This window comes from Brachionichthys hirsutus, chromosome 6, assembly GCF_040956055.1.
Source record: "Brachionichthys hirsutus isolate HB-005 chromosome 6, CSIRO-AGI_Bhir_v1, whole genome shotgun sequence".
In the NCBI taxonomy this organism is placed as follows: Eukaryota; Metazoa; Chordata; class Actinopteri; order Lophiiformes; family Brachionichthyidae; genus Brachionichthys; species Brachionichthys hirsutus.
The window spans coordinates 14011750-14030080 of NC_090902.1; the positions used below are offsets into that span (position 1 = coordinate 14011750).

An 18331-nucleotide genomic window follows, 5' to 3' on the forward strand; every position below is an offset into this window, starting at 1 on the left:
CCCACAAGCTAAAAAGAGAGACGTAACACTTGACAATTTCTGTACAGAAGTCGATATCGTCCGACAGGCAGAGGAAACACCAACCTGACCCCAGAGAGGAAGCTATCAGAGTACCTTTAGTCGTAATGACCTCCGTGAGGCAGCAGCGCAGTGTGTGAGACTTGGCATCCTTTTGAGGCAGGAGACACAGAAGCAGTATTCTGGCTACGCAGCGGAGGAAGGCCAGCTCTGAGCCGGGACTGGCTAAACAGGGATGGAGAGGGAAGGGCCGCGCACACTCCTCCGGTCTGGAAGCACACACGAAAGAAACAGGTAAAAAAAAAACTCTCAAACACACGAGCAAGAGGTCAGACGTAAATACAGGGGATTCGAGAAGACCGCTAACACAGCAAGGGCAGCCATTTTTATTCATCCTCCAGCTGCGTCCTATCGTAACGGTCTTTGTCGCTGGAAGATAACCGAACTAGAAAAGCACCCGCCAAGCAGCTCATTCCCATCAGGACTCAAAACATGCGAGATGCACTTTCTGAAAGACCAAACAGAAAAGGATTTATCGTTGATAGAGAAGTTTACCTAAATGCACAAAATGTCTCATCGGGAGAAGTTTTACCAAAGATGGACAAAAAAAATACACAAACAAAAGCAAACCGGTCGTGTATTTAAAACACGGTGATCTGGATCATCACCAAAAGGTTCTAGATTGTTCTTGGTGTCTTTACACACCAACCATGAACATTTGTATTTTGAACCGATTTCTGAATCCATAAATGGGTTTCAATGTTAAAATGTAATATTGTCTTCCTGACCTCATTCTGGATCCGATCCAGAAGACATTTTGTATGATAGTGCATGTCGGACCCCTTTATGACTGATTTTTGGTGAGTGAATTGAACGCATATTTTACATTGAAGGTCCCATATTATGAAAAACTCACTTTTCCCATGTTTCTACGCCATTAAGGTGATTTTGGGTCCTTATCAAAAACTAAATAAAGCATCCAGTCAATCCTTCGTAGTTTGCGTCTGTCTGCCATCACCTCCTGAAAGTAGTGCTAGATTAATTTAGATTAGACGCGCTCAGCGGCTACGTTTTCCAGAAGCCATTTAAGAAGGTAACAAAAAGCGCCTCGATTATTACAGAAATCCAACAAACTTAAAATCAATAAAACATGAGCATCTGGGTAGAACTATTCCGCCAAAGCGGTCAAAAACCTGTACGCCCTTCCGGGTCAACACCTGATTGTCTCTGCCTTATATGCTTTATGGCCACAGCGCCACACAGTGCACAACACAGGAAACACATTCCACTAATTCCACTTGGCTCCCATAGCAATCTCAGAAAGATGGATGTGCGGAGCGCAATCAGGGGGAGGGTGTCTCTACACACACACACACACACACACACACACACATCGCGCCGTGTGTGTGTGTGTGTGTGTGTGTGTGCACACTTTCCCTCAGTCTCCTGCATGAATCGGAGAATAATCTTTTGTGGTAATGTTCCGGGAAAAATGTTTTTGTTTGTGCTAAAAACACCGCCTCACGGGTTGCCATGGTAACGCTGCTGCGTGCTGCGCTCGCTATGAACGTACTATTGCTTCCGGGTTCAGAGCGTTTCTGACGGAGCTGTTTGAGACAGAAGAGGGACGCTGTCCTGCAGCATCAGTTTGAGACAGAAATGAGGGACGCTGTCCTGCAGCATCAGTTTGAGACAGAAATGAGGGACGCTGTCCTGCAGCATCTGTTTGAGACAGAAATGAGGGACGCTGTCCTGCAGCATCTGTGTGAGACAGAAATGAGGGACGCTGTCCTGCAGCATCTGTGTGAGACAGAAATGAGGGACGCTGTCCTGCAGCATCTGTTTGAGACAGAAATGAGGGACGCTGTCCTGCAGCATCTGTTTGAGACAGAAATGAGGGACGCTGTCCTGCAGCATCTGTTTGAGACAGAAATGAGGGACGCTGTCCTGCAGCATCTGCTTGAGACAGAAATGAGGGACGCTGTCCTGCAGCATCTGTTTGAGACAGAAATGAGGGACGCTGTCCTGCAGCATCTGTGTGAGACAGAAATGAGGGACGCTGTCCTGCAGCATCTGTTTGAGACAGAAATGAGGGACGCTGTCCTGCAGCATCTGTTTGAGACAGAAATGAGGGACGCTGTCCTGCAGCATCTGTTTGAGACAGAAATGAGGGACGCTGTCCTGCAGCATCTGTTTGAGACAGAAATGAGGGACGCTGTCCTGCAGCATCTGTGTGAGACAGAAATGAGGGACGCTGTCCTGCAGCATCTGTTTGAGACAGAAATGAGGGACGCTGTCCTGCAGCATCTGTTTGAGACAGAAATGAGGGACGCTGTCCTGCAGCATCTGTTTGAGACAGAAATGAGGGACGCTGTCCTGCAGCATCTGCTTGAGACAGAAATGAGGGACGCTGTCCTGCAGCATCTGTTTGAGACAGAAATGAGGGACGCTGTCCTGCAGCATCTGTGTGAGACAGAAATGAGGGACGCTGTCCTGCAGCATCTGTTTGAGACAGAAATGAGGGACGCTGTCCTGCAGCATCTGTTTGAGACAGAAATGAGGGACGCTGTCCTGCAGCATCTGTTTGAGACAGAAATGAGGGACGCTGTCCTGCAGCATCTGCTTGAGACAGAAATGAGGGACGCTGTCCTGCAGCATCTGCTTGAGACAGAAATGAGGGACGCTGTCCTGCAGCATCTGCTTGAGACAGAAATGAGGGACGCTGTCCTGCAGCATCTGCTTGAGACAGAAATGAGGGACGCTGTCCTGCAGCATCTGCTTAAGACAGAAATGAGGGACGCTGTCCTGCAGCATCTGTGTGAGACAGAAATGAGGGACGCTGTCCTGCAGCATCTGTTTGAGACAGAAATGAGGGACGCTGTCCTGCAGCATCTGTTTGAGACAGAAATGAGGGACGCTGTCCTGCAGCATCTGTTTGAGACAGAAATGAGGGACGCTGTCCTGCAGCATCTGCTTGAGACAGAAATGAGGGACGCTGTCCTGCAGCATCTGCTTGAGACAGAAACGAGGGACGCTGTCCTGCAGCATCTGCTTGAGACAGAAATGAGGGACGCTGTCCTGCAGCATCTGCTTGAGACAGAAATGAGGGACGCTGTCCTGCAGCATCTGCTTGAGACAGAAATGAGGGACGCTGTCCTGCAGCATCTGTTTGAGACAGAAATGAGGGACGCTGTCCTGCAGCGTCTGTTTGAGACAGAAATGAGGGACGCTGTCCTGCAGCATCTGTTTGAGACAGAAATGAGGGACGCTGTCCTGCAGCATCTGTTTGAGACAGAAATGAGGGACGCTGTCCTGCAGCATCTGTTTGAGACAGAAATGAGGGACGCTGTCCTGCAGCATCTTGTTTGCTATTTTGACCAAATACTGGATCAGATATTTCATACAAGTGCCTGAGAACTGTGTTAACTTGTGGAGAAAGGGTAGAATATTGGATCTTTAAGATAATATTTTTTTTTTGTATCCAGAGAGGTATCCGGATAGCTCTCAAAATGTATTGGGATCGACGCTACACAAAGACCCATCTTCAAATGTTTTTCCATCTAGATCCATCCAGCAGTTTTCCGATAATCCTGTTAACGAACAGAAGGATAAATTAAAGCTGCGAGCAGCCTTGAGAGGTTCCTCGAACCCGGCGCACGTTGGGGTACGCGCTTATTCGCAATCCACAAATGTCAGAAACACGCGTTTGTCCTCTAGACGTGACCCTGATGAAGCGTGTCAAGTTTGGGACCGATCGGACAATGTATCCTCCTGTTCCTGTAGGTGGCGCCGAGACCATCACTGTCAATGGCATGTATTTGAGTTCATGTCTGGACTCTCATCCAGCGTGTAAGATTTGGAGACGGTCGGACCGTGCAAAGTGAGGCTCCAACAGCCATGCACGTCGTGCCAAAACATCAAAGTTCGCAAGGCCGCCACGGCAACAGCGATTGGCAAAAACACAAAAGCTTCGCAATTTAGCGCCGTCAATGAGTCGAGAGGCCGTCGCCCGACTTTGAGATTGATATCTCGAAACCCCTAGGAGGAGTATCGCAAAGTTCGAGACCTCTAAAATGGGAAAATGGCACATTCAAACCAGGCCTGTGACCTCATCGTTCGATTGATCAAAAATCCCTTCGCAATTTAACGTCGCGGGTACTTGCCGATTACGTCACCCGAATTCGACGCGAATCCGATACAGCGACTGGGAGGAGTTCGTCAAAGTATGCCGAAAAATGTACAAAATCCAATATGGCCGACATCCGGGTGGGCGGGGCTAAAGAAAGCCAATTACAAATATGTCTGGAATGACGATTTGGACGTTCCTACCAAATTTCGTGACTATCGGACAAACTACGTTCAAACTACGGCCTCCCGTGCGTTAGGGGGCGCTCTGGAGCCCCAGAAACACGCCGAGAGCAATCGCTTTACGAGCAAGTCAAGTTGGCAGATGTCCGTCTCCTGACCGATTTTCAAGAGTTTTCGCGTATGTTGAGGGGGTCAAAGCTACGCTACAGGGGAAAAACAATCAAGGGGGCGCCAAAGAGCCAATATGCGACGTAACGTTAAAATTACACAATCAAATCCTCGTAAGTACCGTTGCGAACCCGCGCGTAAAGTTTCGTGGGTTTTCGTCGATCCTAAAGTCCTCAAAAACGCGTTCGTACATTCCAAATTTTTGCACGCCATCCAAGATGGCTGACTTCCTGTTTGCGTATAATATCTCAAAAATATTCACTAGCCTCGGGACCCCCAGAGGTACGACGTACTCGGATTTCGCGACGATCCGAGTACCTTTTCGGAGAAAAGCCGACTTCAGGTGGCGCTATGGAGCCCCCAAGCCATATCCAATTCCAATCAAATTCCAGATTTAGAAACTAGACACCAGATGTGACACTCCTATATGGTTTCGACACCTCTAAGTGCCCGGGAAGTGCCTCAAAAAGCCATTTAAAAAGAATAATAATAATAATTTCTCAAAAAACAATAGGTTCCTTGAACCTCCGTTCTCGGAACCTAATAAACAACCGGCATGAGGAACCCAACCGGCTCGGCGGCGTAACAAAACACGCTGCTGCTGCTGCGCTGGCCCGAGAGCGCTGGAGATGAGCGAAGCGACACGTTCCCCTCATCCGAGCAAACCCCAATTGTCGCCTGGCTTGTCAGTTTAATGAAACCAGGTGAAGCGTGAAGCGTCGCTCTGTCTGTCAGTGTCTCTGAGCAGCAGCAGCGTGAAGACGGAAGGAACCGCCATTATTTCAGCGAGCAGGAAACCAAAGGTACTGAAGCTGAAACAGATTTCTGTATCAAACCGTTTGATGCAGCAGAAGCTGCACACAGACGGGAAGCACATCTCATTAACGCGCTCTCTCTTACCTCATTACACGCCCCCTTGTGGACGACCACGAGAGTGTGTTCATTCACTCACCTTGCGGATGCAGCCTTGAGCCCGGTGAAGTGTGTATGCAGGATCCGGATGGTGTCGTAACACACCACGTTGACGAGGTCAATGTCGGCCAGTCGAGATCTCAGCTGGGCGATCATCTGCCACCAGTCCTCTGACAGCATGGCGCACAACTGGCCTTCATCGCGGCTCAACGGGTTGTACCAGGACAGGATGTAGTCTCTGTAAGTATAGTCGAACACTGGAGGGAGACAGAGACAGAACACCTTTAAAAACAACACAAAGAAAAGCACCCAGTGACCTTCCATGGCTTCTCTGCAAGCATCGTTCGTCATCCTCTGCTACCAAATGGTGTTATTTGAATCCTCCAAACCTCCAAGGCCCCCTGAACTCCCCACCGATTTCTCAAAAGACCCAGTTATTGCATTTGAAATAAAAAAGAGGACACGCCAATATCGGAAGAAGTAATAGAGAGCGCATGCAAATGTGTCAGCGATATTAGGTTTCTGTTTACAGAGAGCACAGCCCGCACCAGAAGTGGTTTGTCCATATAGAGGAAGGGATCAAAGACTTTCCTCTTTTCAATTTCTGCTCGTCTTTACATGAAGCATTCTATTTTAAATGATTGTTCGTCACATGCACTCATGCCACGTGTGACGAGGGTCCATCAGTACACCGTCTCGTAAGGAGGGTTCCTAAACAAGGTAAATCTTTCAACGTGGGATTCCACTTTGTCCTCAAAGGTTAGGTCAAAGGTTAGGTCAGGCCAGCGCTGGTGGCGTCGCCTCCTATGACACACTGAGCTCCTCCCTCTCTGTCTGGCTATTCATGTTACAAACATATGTCAGTAATCTCTCTCTCTTCCATGTAGCCGTGTGCTCTCTCTCCCGCTGTTTGTCCCTCTTTCTGTCTCTCAGTCTGCAGGTCCTTCTGTGTTGACCTCAATACCGATGTCCATGTCGCTAGCATTAGCATTTATAGTGCAGCCCGTTACATTTTGATATCTCTAGGTTCTGTTCAAGGTTTCTGCCTGTTAAAGTTTTTCCTTGCCTCCGTCTCCAAAGTTCTTGCTCTTGTGGGTCAAGTTGGGTTCCGTCTTTCCCTGCTACTCCTGTAAAGTGCCTTGAGACGACTTCCTGTTGTGATCTGGCGCTATAGAAATTAAACTGAATTGACAAATGTTTTTTTTCCAGCAATTTAATAAAATGGATTAAATACAATTATATACGTACACAGGTAATACTTATTCTTCTTTATTGACTAATGAGACTCTGGAACGACGTATAGTCCGGAAAATACGGTAACTATTAAGTATAAGTTCATGTCAGTCTACATCTAAGGTACAATTACTACCCCCCCTCCCCCGGCTGTTAGCGCTACCGTCTGTCTTGAAGGTAAAACTCATAATAAAACCACATTTTATATTACAGTAATACTGAATGTCATTTATTGTTTGTGTGTATAGCAATTAAAACGTTTTTTCCATTGTTATTAGCGTTGATTTGAGTGTTTTTAGACGCCGCAACAGATTAAATTGTTTTCTGTTATTTTCTAAGGGAAAAATTGATTTGACAGACGAGTGATTTGAGGTACGAGCTCAGTCCAGAAACGAATTATACTCTTATGTCAAGGTATTACTGTATATAGGACTATAGGCACATTCTCCATCCTCGTCAGGTTCCTCTTAAGCACTTGTGTAAATCAGATAGCTTAGTCGAGGGTTATTATTGCTTGTAGATGATAATGTAGTCATCTGTCCATTTGAGTCAGCGCTGTAAAAACAGCGACTTGGTCCACGTCTCACTTTAAACAAGTGCGTTTAGGTATTTTCATAAAAGGAAGAGTTTAACAGGAATAAATGCGTCTCGTTGGAGTGAATGTGCCGAGTCAGTCCTGGATGTGAATACCTACTGAACACAAATATGCACTTGATACAGGAACACGTTTCTGAAGATAATGGGACGTAATGATGTCATCGTTAGCTCGTATCGCACGCAAACAAAAGACCTTTTCATGGAAGCACATGGGAGCTTGTGTAAATACACACGCTTGATGCAAATCCTGGAGCCATCTGTTGCTTGGCAGCAAGACATACTGTTCCCCACTATGTGTGTGTGTGGCCAGAGGTTCTGCTATAGTAATCCACTATGCAGGGGAGGGATCACTAAAGGTCATAGTGAAAGAAACGACCGTCAGTCAGCAGTTTTCTCAGAAACAGAAGTTGTATGATTTTCTATTGGTGCCAAAAACACTTCAGAAGCGTGAAAGATGTAAACGCTTCGACTCCCTGAAGTGAAGAAACCATTATTCTGTAATCTGAGGAGGATTAAGGCTGCAGTCATTGTTATATCGGAGCCCTGGTCTTCATCGACGCCTCCTGCTATACTGTATCAACTTAACGGCACACATTGCATTGTAGGAATTTTACAAAGTTGACATTACACGTTGATGCCTAAAGTGCATTTGATGCAGAAGACAAAAGATATTTTACAGTGTTATATTATTTTAAGGCCAAATTAACTGGCATCCCACAATAAAATCTATGAATTCTGAGTTCATGTGTCAGTTTGTGAAGAACAAGAAAAACAAAAAGCAACTTTGCAGTCACAGTAAGATCACTTGGATGGATCCCATCTTTTTCTGTTGTTGTAATGCTCCAGTGTGTGAACATTCCCCAGAATGATCTGAAACCAGCAGCACCGACATTGAGAAATGTACAGGAAAGTCCACCGGCTCACGCAGCCTGTTTCAGTAAGCTGGGTCTCTCCCCCCCACGTTCACAGTAGTTTGACACCAATAGACTCGAGCAAAAACATAACACAGATGCATTTCAGGAAGAAAAGCATACCGTAATAAGCTTTGGAAATGTGCTGGTGTGTTCCCGTTTTATTTAAATCTGATATATAAATACATGCTTAACCAACAATGAGGGCGATAAAAAAGACTTCAAAACATACTTCTCCTGTAATAGCGCATAAAAGCATGTCTGACTTACTTTGCCTTCATATTTTGTGTCCAACCGTACAGACACACACATCACGAGCAGCCCTAACGAAAGAGCAGAGCAAAGGTGCCCCGTTACCTTCTTTCAGCGCCTTGTCCACATTGTGCGACACCACCACCCTCCTGCTCTGGCTAGAATCCTGAACTGGCACCAAAAAACGCATCTGAAAAACAACGTCTGTTCACTTCACAAGCGTACAATCAGGATATGTGGGGCAAAAAACCGAAACAGGAGGAAGAGAAATGTAAGAGAAGATTAAGACAAGTATAGCAGCATTCATTTCTCATGATTCACAGTTTGACAGATGATCGTCCTCTGCTGTCAACATTAAGAAGTCATCGGCACACAGCGGTGAATGAACACTGGGCTGTGGGTGTGGGTGTGGGTGTGGTTGTTGTTGTTGTTGTTGTTGTTGTTGTTGTTACTAGCCACCAGCAGTTTCACTGAAATAAATCAGCCCATAAAGGAGTGGAAAAAAAGAACTTATTGATCCTGCTTTCCTTTCTTTTTCTTGCATCTCAAACTAAAGTGTCAGATCTTCAAACAAGATTTCAGAATGAACCAAAAGCTACGCGAGGGAACTCCAGATGAAGGTTTGAAAAGATCATTTTATTTAATAATGGCAAACGGTTATCAAACTCCTAAATCACCAACGTGAAAAATCACTCACCCTATTCTGAGACTTGATCCAAAAAGACCCTGCCAAACTGTGTTAATAGCCAGTTATAGCAGGACCACACACACGCGCGCACACACACACACACACACACACACTCACACACGCACACCTGATTACTGCCAGGCCTCTTCAGTGAAACTAACACTGAAATAGACTATTATTAGAAACCTGAAGTTGGTTTCATCTCAATAATAGAAGAAATAAGGTGTAGGTATCACAGCACGACAGGTGTGTGTGTGTGTGTGTGTGTGTGCATCCTTGCCAATGTGTTTTAGTGTGCCTGATTTCTGGAGTAGGGAAAGGAGAGAAAGTCGGGGGTCGACTTTCTCTCCTTTCTCGGAATAATCCGAGAGAGTCGGGACAATTAGGAATAAAAAAATTAAAAAAAAAGAACAGCGAGAGTAAACAGCAGATGTGAGCGAGGAGCCTTTAGCTCGGAGGAGGTGCGAGTCTTACCATGAGCTTGGTGAAGAATTCCTGCCGCACCGCCGACTGCCTCCCGTCTCTGTGAAAGCTGCTGACTTTCAGAGGACTCTTCCTGACGAGCAGAACAAAGCTTCCAGCCAGGAAACAGAGCAGGGCGAAAGAAACGTAGATGAACAGCTTCAGGAAGAAGGAGGTGAGAGTCAGGCCCCCCCAGGCCAGCTGGAAGGCTACCGCCGCCACCGCGCCCAGGCAGAACGCCGGGACGAACCGGAAAGAGGAGGTCTGGCTGGCAGACATGGGCCCCTCTCCTCCCTCAGCCACCGCGGTCGGGGGGGTGGGCATGCTGCGACCCCACCACCCACGCATGTGTGACTCCCGGTGAGGCTGCTCCACAAGCCGAGTCAGAGAGGTCGCTGTTCCGCGTGGACTGGTGTCTCCCCACGGCTACAGCGTGTCCGCGACGAGGCATTCCACTCGTGACATCTCCTCGCCCGACCCACGCCGCTCCGCTCCCCCGGCTCCTAGCATCGACCAGGCCCCGGCGTCTTCAGGCACACGGTGCAACACGGAGCAGCACCCGGCGGGGGGGGGGGGGGGGGGGCTAGAGGTGATGGGTGGGGCGACATCCACCGTCACCTTGGAGACAAATGGGTGGAGAGGCGGCGTTAGCTTCAGGAGCGGAGCGCTGCTAGCCAAGCGCGATGCGAGGAGACTAAACTCGGAAGCCAGCGTTCATGCTAACGTTACCTGCTGCGTCGTTAATGCGTAGATACGACTAAAGAGCCGATAAATCGTGTTTTACACTCGGCTAGTTAACAACAACAACATCCAATTCAACAAAGATTAGCGAAACAGCTCGTTAGCGCGACGCCGGCTAACGTTAGCTAGCTTACCCATCGCTAAAGAGGAGCGCGGCGCCAGAGGCTCCGTTCTCGCGTCCCTCGGCGTAAACGTATGAGCGTAAGAAGATCCGCAATGGAGAATCGAAAGTAGCGCGGACGGAACGGAAAGACGTCGAGTCCCGTCTGACTGCCGCAGAGCAGACTGGGCTCGAGCTCCAGCAGACTGACTGACTGACGCTCGGTGGGCGTGAACGGTATCAACCAATCAGCGCTCGGGTTAACAAGTAAGGGTGCGCTCGTTTTTTGAACCAGCCCGTCCGAGTAGAGTGGGGTTTGTTTTTTCATTGCTTTTCTTTGCGCCGGATTGAGAACAAGCAACAGGCCAAGCACGAAACGGAAATCAAGCGTACAACGACATAAAGGCTCATGCCTTTTTCTTTTTTTTTTTTTTACTCACGATTGATTTTTCTTCGCAACAGATTTACGTACATTTCTGGCATTACGACAAATTTCATTTTCGTTTTCATTGTACAAATTATTCAAAAGGTGTAAAAACAAAATCAATAGTTTACGAGCAATTATTCAAGCCACCTCTGTGTGTACATGTGCATGCGTGTAAATCACTTTTAATAAATTGATACAAGAATATTACAAATTAATTTAATTTAATTTTTAAGGAGTTGTCTAATCCTTGTTACTTCCGCCTGTCACAGTATGAAAACAATTCTATTAAAAGCTCATTTTGATTTATTAATAGTAAATTACTGATTACTTAAGCAGTAAACGTCCATATGAAGTTTCAGAAATAACATTGTTTAAGGGTAAAATATTCCTAAATGTGTCTTAGGTCAGGTTTTAAACACATTGAAACATTCAAAATAATTGAAATGGCATGCAGTACAAGTGCTGTAGTATTTTATTTGGTGAATTATGGTTGTGACACACAACCAGATGTATGTATGTTTGTGTTTTGGCAATAGAATTGGACTGCTGGCGAGAAAAATAAACAAAATACAGCTTTATTTTTGACCAAACACCTTGGCTGGACGTCCTCCATCCTCCACCTGCTAATCCCCTCCACTCAAATGCAACCAGATAAAAAACGTGTTTGTTTTTTTTTACCATGTAACAGTGCGGCTGATTAATGTTTCATGTGCAAAACTCCATATAGCATTAGAGAGGAACACAAAATGACTTTACAACAAGAAAAGACAAACCCTTCCTTGCCGTTTATTCAACCCCAAAACGCTTCAGTGCTTCAGTCTGCTCTAGGATTGTGGTGCACGGCGAACGTCATTGAAATCGTCAGTGGGGTTCATTTCGAAGTCGACGGGCCGCAGCTTCATGATGCTGGTCTTCAGGGAGTACCACCATCCTCTCCAAGGGTACCAGACGACACCATCGTCTGTCGGCGCACTGTAGTGCCCGGCGGGGTAGTACAGGCCATTGAGATGGGCAGAATGACACCTGCAGAGATAGAACGGCGATGATTGATTTCTTGTTGTGGCTTTAGACTCATGAACAGCTGTGAGCAGCCGACTGCGTGTACAGGAGTTGATTCTCTGTGCATCATCGGAGGCAACGGGCCCATTCTCTTATCGTACTTGTTGAACCACCAGCCTCCTTTGTCTTCCTGGGCACAGTTTCCTCTGTAGTTGTCGTTGTCCTGGTCGTAGGTGCTGAATTCTGTGCCCTGGTGACTGGCCCAGTCCGACGCCCCGACCTGATAGCTGCCAGACAAGGCATCTCCAGCTGTACCCACATAGGCTCCAAACGTAAGCCGGTAGTGATCCTGCAACAGAGGGATGGAGATCGTTACCTTGAAATGAACGGGTAACTATGACGGTTCGGAAGACACGTTCGTTTTCTTGAAGGGTTTCATGAGAGAAACTAGAGCAATCCTGGACTGATAAGAGATGTTAAAATCTCAATTCCCAATGAACAAAAACTTGTTTAACAATTTCATTTTTGGAAACATTACAAAAAATATATATATTAATTACTGAGCCAGAAATCTGTTAGCATTGATTATTATTCTAAGTGAGTCGTTTACCTTGTTTTTATTCCAAGGCACTCTAACGAGACTGCAGGTTGCATAACTGCAAACATGCAAGTCTCCATCAAGGCTGTCTTCTTTAGTATTAAGAAGCATTTAAATATACTCAAAACGTAAGCTTAATTATATATATAGTTCTAAATCAACATCAATACCGTCTCATTGGCCACTTTGAAGTTCTTGTACTCGGCATAGCGCTGATTACCATCAAAGTCTTCCAGGTTAATCCTCAGAGAATAGTTTCCTTTAAAAAAAAAAACATAAAAATATTCATTCCATATAATTCTAAGCAACACAATAATAGTTCAGGGCTAAAATGTTCTCTTCTGTCTGTTTTTGGTCACCTTTCTCTCCAAAGAAAAATAGCACCGCTATGTCCGTTAGCGGACCCTCCCTGCTGTTTGGAGATGAGTAGGTAGGATATCATTGGATTCGTTTCCATTCCTGCTAGAAGCAACGACAGCATCTACCTCTACCAGTCCGCTCTCATTTAATGAGCCTGCTCCAAAATCAAACTCACAACCCTCTGATCATTATTTAAATGCTCTGCAGGGACGCACAAGCAGGAGAAGCAAACCAAGCAGTTTTCAGGCCCCCAAAACAGTTTGCACAGGTAGCTCCCAAATAGCCACTCGTATTTGCACATTGTGAATAGAAGGATACTTTAAAGATCACATATTATACTCTGTCTCCACAAGTTAACGCAGTTCCCAAACACTTGTATGAAATATCTGCAACACTCTTTGGTCCAAAGAGCGAACGGATGCTGCAGGACAGCGTCCGTCATTTCTGTCTCAAACATTGCTGTCAGAAAAACGTCTGAAAACAAAATCAAAACTAAGTTCATTGCGAGCACGCGCGCGCAATGAATGTGCGTGCATGTGCACATCAATGTACACGTTCCCCCTCTGACATCACAGGGGGAGAGGTTTCTGCCAGAAGCGTTTCAGTAGGTGATTACAGAACTACGCAGGATTGAGTTGATGGTTTATTGAGCTGTTTTTGGGTTGATAATGACCCAAACCGGACCGGAGGCAGCATATGCGGCTGGGGACTACGGTCTCGGACACTCGGACTATCAGCACCGGATCCCCCCAGGGCTGTGTACTTATAGGACCTGTATGTCTCCAGGACCCAGATATGTCACCCTGGACACAGACTCTTTGACCCTCTCCCCTCAGGCAGGAGGCTACGGTCCATCCGGACCAGAACCTCCCGCCACAAGAACAGCTTCTTCCCCTCGGCTGTAAGACTCACAACTGATAACTAGCACCGTTCTCTTTGCACTGCGTGATTACGCTAGTTTTTACTGCTGCTAATATACATCTGTGTATCCACTCCTGATGTTGCTGTTTTGTGATGTGTCTGTACTTGTATGTTTTTTGTGTTTAGTCATTACTGTTACATGTAGCACGACTTCACTGAGAAACATTCCTAGTCTGTGAACCCTCACTGACAATAAACACCTTCTGATTCTGATTCTGATTCTGAAACTCTCCATAATAGTGTACAAACATTGGGGAAGTGAGTTTTTCATAATATGTCTCCTTTAACATCTGATGAAGGCACTACTCATCGCATAGCCAAACACCCAAAGACGCTAAATACACTTAATTTGGACAATTCCTGAAGGTTACTAAAAAAAAGGAAAAAGTACAATAAAAAAAGGGCAGCAATCAAATCAATCAAATCAAAGTTATGTAATGCAGGTACCTTGTGTAGTGATGTAATGCAGGTACCTTGTGTAGTGATGTAATGCAGGTACCTTGTGTAGTGATATAATGCAGGTACCTTGTGTAGTGATATAATGTAGGTACCTTGTGTAGTGATGTAATGCAGGTACCTTGTGTAGTAATGTAATGCAGGTACCTTGTGTAGTGATATAATGCAGTACCTTGTGTAGTGATATAATGCAGGTACCTTGTGTAGTGATATAATGCAGGTACCTTGTGCAGTGATATAATGCAGGTACCTTGTGTAGTGATATAATGCAGTACCTTGTGTAGTGATATAATGCAGGTACCTTGTGTAGTGATGTAATGCAGGTACCTTGTGTAGTGATATAATGCAGTACCTTGTGTAGTGATATAATGCAGGTACCTTGTGTAGTCATGTAATGCAGGTACCTTGTGTAGTGATGTAATGCAGGTACCTTGTGTAGTGATGTAATGCAGGTACCTTGTGTAGTGATGTAATGCAGGTACCTTGTGTAGTGATGTAATGCAGGTACCTTGTGTAGTGATGTAATGCAGGTTGTCATTCCCAAGCCAAAATTCTCCAAATTCTGCATCGATATTTCCAAAACCCTCCTTATAGGCTGCCCATGACCTGATAGATAGATAGATAGATAGATAGACAGATAGATAGATAGATAGATAGATAGATAGATAGATAGATAGACAGACAGACAGACAGACAGACAGACAGACAGACAGACAGACAGACACCTGTTAAAGGTCTCTGCTCCACTGAGCCGTCTCTGGATGACGATCCAGCCTCCTCCATCCTTCATCTCGCAGTAGACTCTGACTGGAGCTGGGCTGCTGTGAGGTTTGATGGTGTAAACGCCACTGGAGTTGGAGCCAGAACTGAAGAGTTGGGAGCAATCTAACACACACACACACACACACACACAACAAATGAACACTTTGAAGTTCCTACATCCTGCTTCTCCATGATGAGATAGTTGTGATTATGTGTAAAGCCTTGCCGTGTCGGGCCCGACCTGTGAACGGGGCATCCCTGCTCCGGTCAGACGGGGGTTTGTGCTTGTTGCCCGGCTGGTTCAGCAGCTGCAGCCGGTGCAGGAGGAGTTGTTGCTCCTGAAGCTTGCCTTTCAGGAGCCGCTCCTTCTCCCGCAGGGAGAGCACCTCCTCACGGCAGCTGTCTGACGCCTACACGTCATTTCCATTGCATACAGGAGATTTTTTTTTTTCGGATTAATTCTCAGCTAAAGCAAGGCATTAAATAAATATTGTCGTCTAAATCCCACTGATTAGATTTTATTCAGCAGAGGGGAACCTTCTGATGTATGGAAATGTTAGATATTTCCAAATATCGATATAAAATACTATAATTAGTGATATTACAAGCGGTGCCGTATAAAACTCGTGTGTGTTTTTGAAGATAATTAGTTTAATATTTAATGCACAAGACCTGAATGTCTTTATTGTAATATAAACATGTAAACCCAATTACTGGATTACAATCTCTGGAATGTCATGCCAATCCCGATCAGACGCTGAAGTCTTCTAGATCTTATGGGTTTATTGTTGTATAATTTTCACCTTATGTTTGACGAGAAGATGGAAGCAAATCTTGTATTATTATTACCTCCTCTATCCTGCAAAAGTACAAAATAAAACTTTTGAATAATTCTCGAACCTGAGATGATCCGCATCTAAAATCAAAGAAGCAAACCATGCCCATACAAACTGTCCCTGTGTTGCAGAGGCGGAGCCTAGGGGTGGAGTCTCGGCACACCTGTAACTCATTAACCAATCACCTGCAGCAGGTTCCCTAAGCTCCCGGCCTGATGGGCTGAATCTTCAGTCTTTGCGATTGTGTTTTCTCAGCAAACTTTGCTATGGAAACACATTTTGTAGTAACATAGGAAGTGCTAATGCTAAGCTAGCTGATGCCAAGAGTGTCCAAACTTCATGCAAAGCAAACCAGGCATTAAAAAAAAAAAGAAAAACACGTGCCAAAGACATCCTCGCTACCTTTAGCGACACTAGACACGTTTTTACTTACACAGAGCGACGGAGAAAGAGCGGCGATGGCCATCAGCCCTGTGAGCAGCAGCCGCTGACCTCCCATCCTCTCCCGTAGTCGTGAGCAAATACTTCCCAGAGTCAAGCTGGTGGATTTTCATTGTCAGCACGCTGGACCAATGAACGCTCCCCACGTCTGGATCCAAAAAAGGGTTCTGTCCAAAGGGCAGCAGAGGCCGAAGGAATTCCTCGTTCTCTGCAGATGTAAAATATGCTGACTATGCAGGACGTTTCCACTCGGCAGGAGGAGAGGAAGAGTGGAAAAATCCCCGTTTTTACTTATGATGATGATGATGATGAGGATTTTTATTTTGGTTGTCAGATTAAGACAAAAAAAGTAATAAATACAACTTAAACAAAACTAAATATACATTACAACCAAGAAAGGAATAGGCAGAAGCAATGCTTATTGTAGCCTATCCGGCCTTATGCAATAAGAATCAAATAAATTATTGTTGCTTGATTTTATCGATCGATTAATACTAATCATTGTTTGATGGAGCCTGACGCAAGAATTGTGTTTGATTGATTGCAAAAACAACACTAATATAGAGAATAGAGGTGTATCGTATTTGCACAAGTCACTGAAATGAGTGCAAAGCCAACATATGTATCTATTTATTATTTCTGTTGGTGTCGGAGGAGGATTGAAATCGTCATTTTGTTGATGATCAGCATTATTTCACTCCCAGTAAATGTTGTGAGCAGCTAAATGCCATTTGGAAGGAGGGAAGTGAAACGTGTTCGAGACACAGAGACCGTGACGCCGCTGCTGCAGGTGTTGCAGTGCGTTTGCAGATTTTAATCCAGAGTTTAATTCCAGAGTTGGCTGAGTTGAAAACGCTCTCATCTGTTCAGCATTGAGGAGTGAGAGGAAACACGAAGGCGCGGCGTCCGCCTCTTTAGGACAAAATACATATAGTTCATCATCTTTATTCTGCCACAGTTCACTGTAATCTCCATGGCGATGGATGGAGGAGGCCACGCCCACCAGTGAAAGAAAGAAAAGGCCGTGTTCAATCACTGTTTCACTTATGAAGGAGGAGAAGGTGGGATGCTCTTCTGGAGTACTTTAGAAAGTGCAAATATGCAAATGCTTAAATTAGCATGTTTCCAAAAAATATATACATATATTTGTATTTTATTATTATTATTTTAGATTTATTTCATTATTATTATCATTTTTCATTTCTTCACTTTTTTCCTTGATTTTTTTTAATTACATGTCATTTCCAGTGTGTAATATATTATTTTACACTTCATGTTTTGTTTTGTTTTGTTATATTTATTGGAAAGGTAACAATTCCCTGTACACGGCTTGTATTCTGGACTGTGAAGTGGAATATATTTGGATTGTATTCTGGAATGTGTAGTGGAATACATCTTGAAAGGAAACTTCCCACCACTGCCTGTTTGTTATGTGGCGACTGGCAGCAGCTCGTTTCCTGCAAAAGGAGCGAAGACAATAGTCGTTGAACGCATTTAGAGGTCATAAAGTAGAAATGATGTTAAAGGGAAAAAATACTGCATATAATTACATTACATAATGTCGACACATTTGAGCAACAATTTGAACCTTAACACTCGGAATAATTAATGAACTTTTATAATGGATGAAAAGCAAACTCTTCTTTAAGCACAGCAGGAAGAGGAGAGTCATAAGTACAGGACTCCAAATGATGTATTGACTCATCTTCATTGCCATCCTCATATGTTGAACCGATCAATGGTCCTACAGCAGGGGTGGACAAACTTTTGGATTTGCGGGCCACAATGGGTTGTAAAATGTGACGGAGGGGCCGTGCAAGGAACAGATTAATGGAGTGTTTGTGTTAACGAATATAAATGACATGTAAAAGCCGTTACATGAAAGGATTTGGCCTTTTACAGGTAGCATTACAGGGAAAAGGTAAAATGAATGAGGTTTAATTAGAATAAAATGTAATTTAATGATATAATTTGGACAAGTTTGGCAGGCCGGATTAAAAAGCCCAACAAATGGCTTTTTAATCCATTTGTTGGCCGTAGTTTGCCCATGCCTGTCCTACAGGCAAACACACACACACACACACACACACACACACGCACACACAATCAGTTTTCATTACACACTTTAAGAACATTAATAT

The 18331-nt window shown here is 44.9% G+C and overlaps 2 protein-coding genes across 2 annotated transcripts in view; both read right to left on the reverse strand.

Annotated features, from left to right (window-relative positions):
- Window positions 1-9873, reverse strand: part of snx25 (sorting nexin 25) — a 17784-nt gene extending 7911 nt beyond the window's left edge. The window contains exons 1-4 of the mRNA XM_068740110.1: window positions 9562-9873; window positions 8505-8589; window positions 5447-5663; window positions 115-287 (exon numbers count right to left, since the gene is read on the reverse strand). Of these exons, the coding sequence (XP_068596211.1) occupies window positions 115-287; window positions 5447-5663; window positions 8505-8589; window positions 9562-9873 (787 nt within the window). The remainder of the gene's footprint in view (window positions 1-114; window positions 288-5446; window positions 5664-8504; window positions 8590-9561) is intronic.
- Window positions 9874-11641: 1768 nt separating this feature from the next.
- Window positions 11642-16248, reverse strand: fgl1 (fibrinogen-like 1). Its single transcript, XM_068740487.1, has 7 exons — window positions 16183-16248; window positions 15155-15323; window positions 14877-15036; window positions 14660-14757; window positions 12585-12673; window positions 11978-12165; window positions 11642-11840 (listed from the first exon to the last, which is right to left on the reverse strand). Exons 1-7 carry the CDS (start codon window positions 16246-16248, stop codon window positions 11642-11644), a joined length of 969 nt encoding a protein of 322 aa, XP_068596588.1.
- Window positions 16249-18331: the final 2083 nt, after the last annotated feature.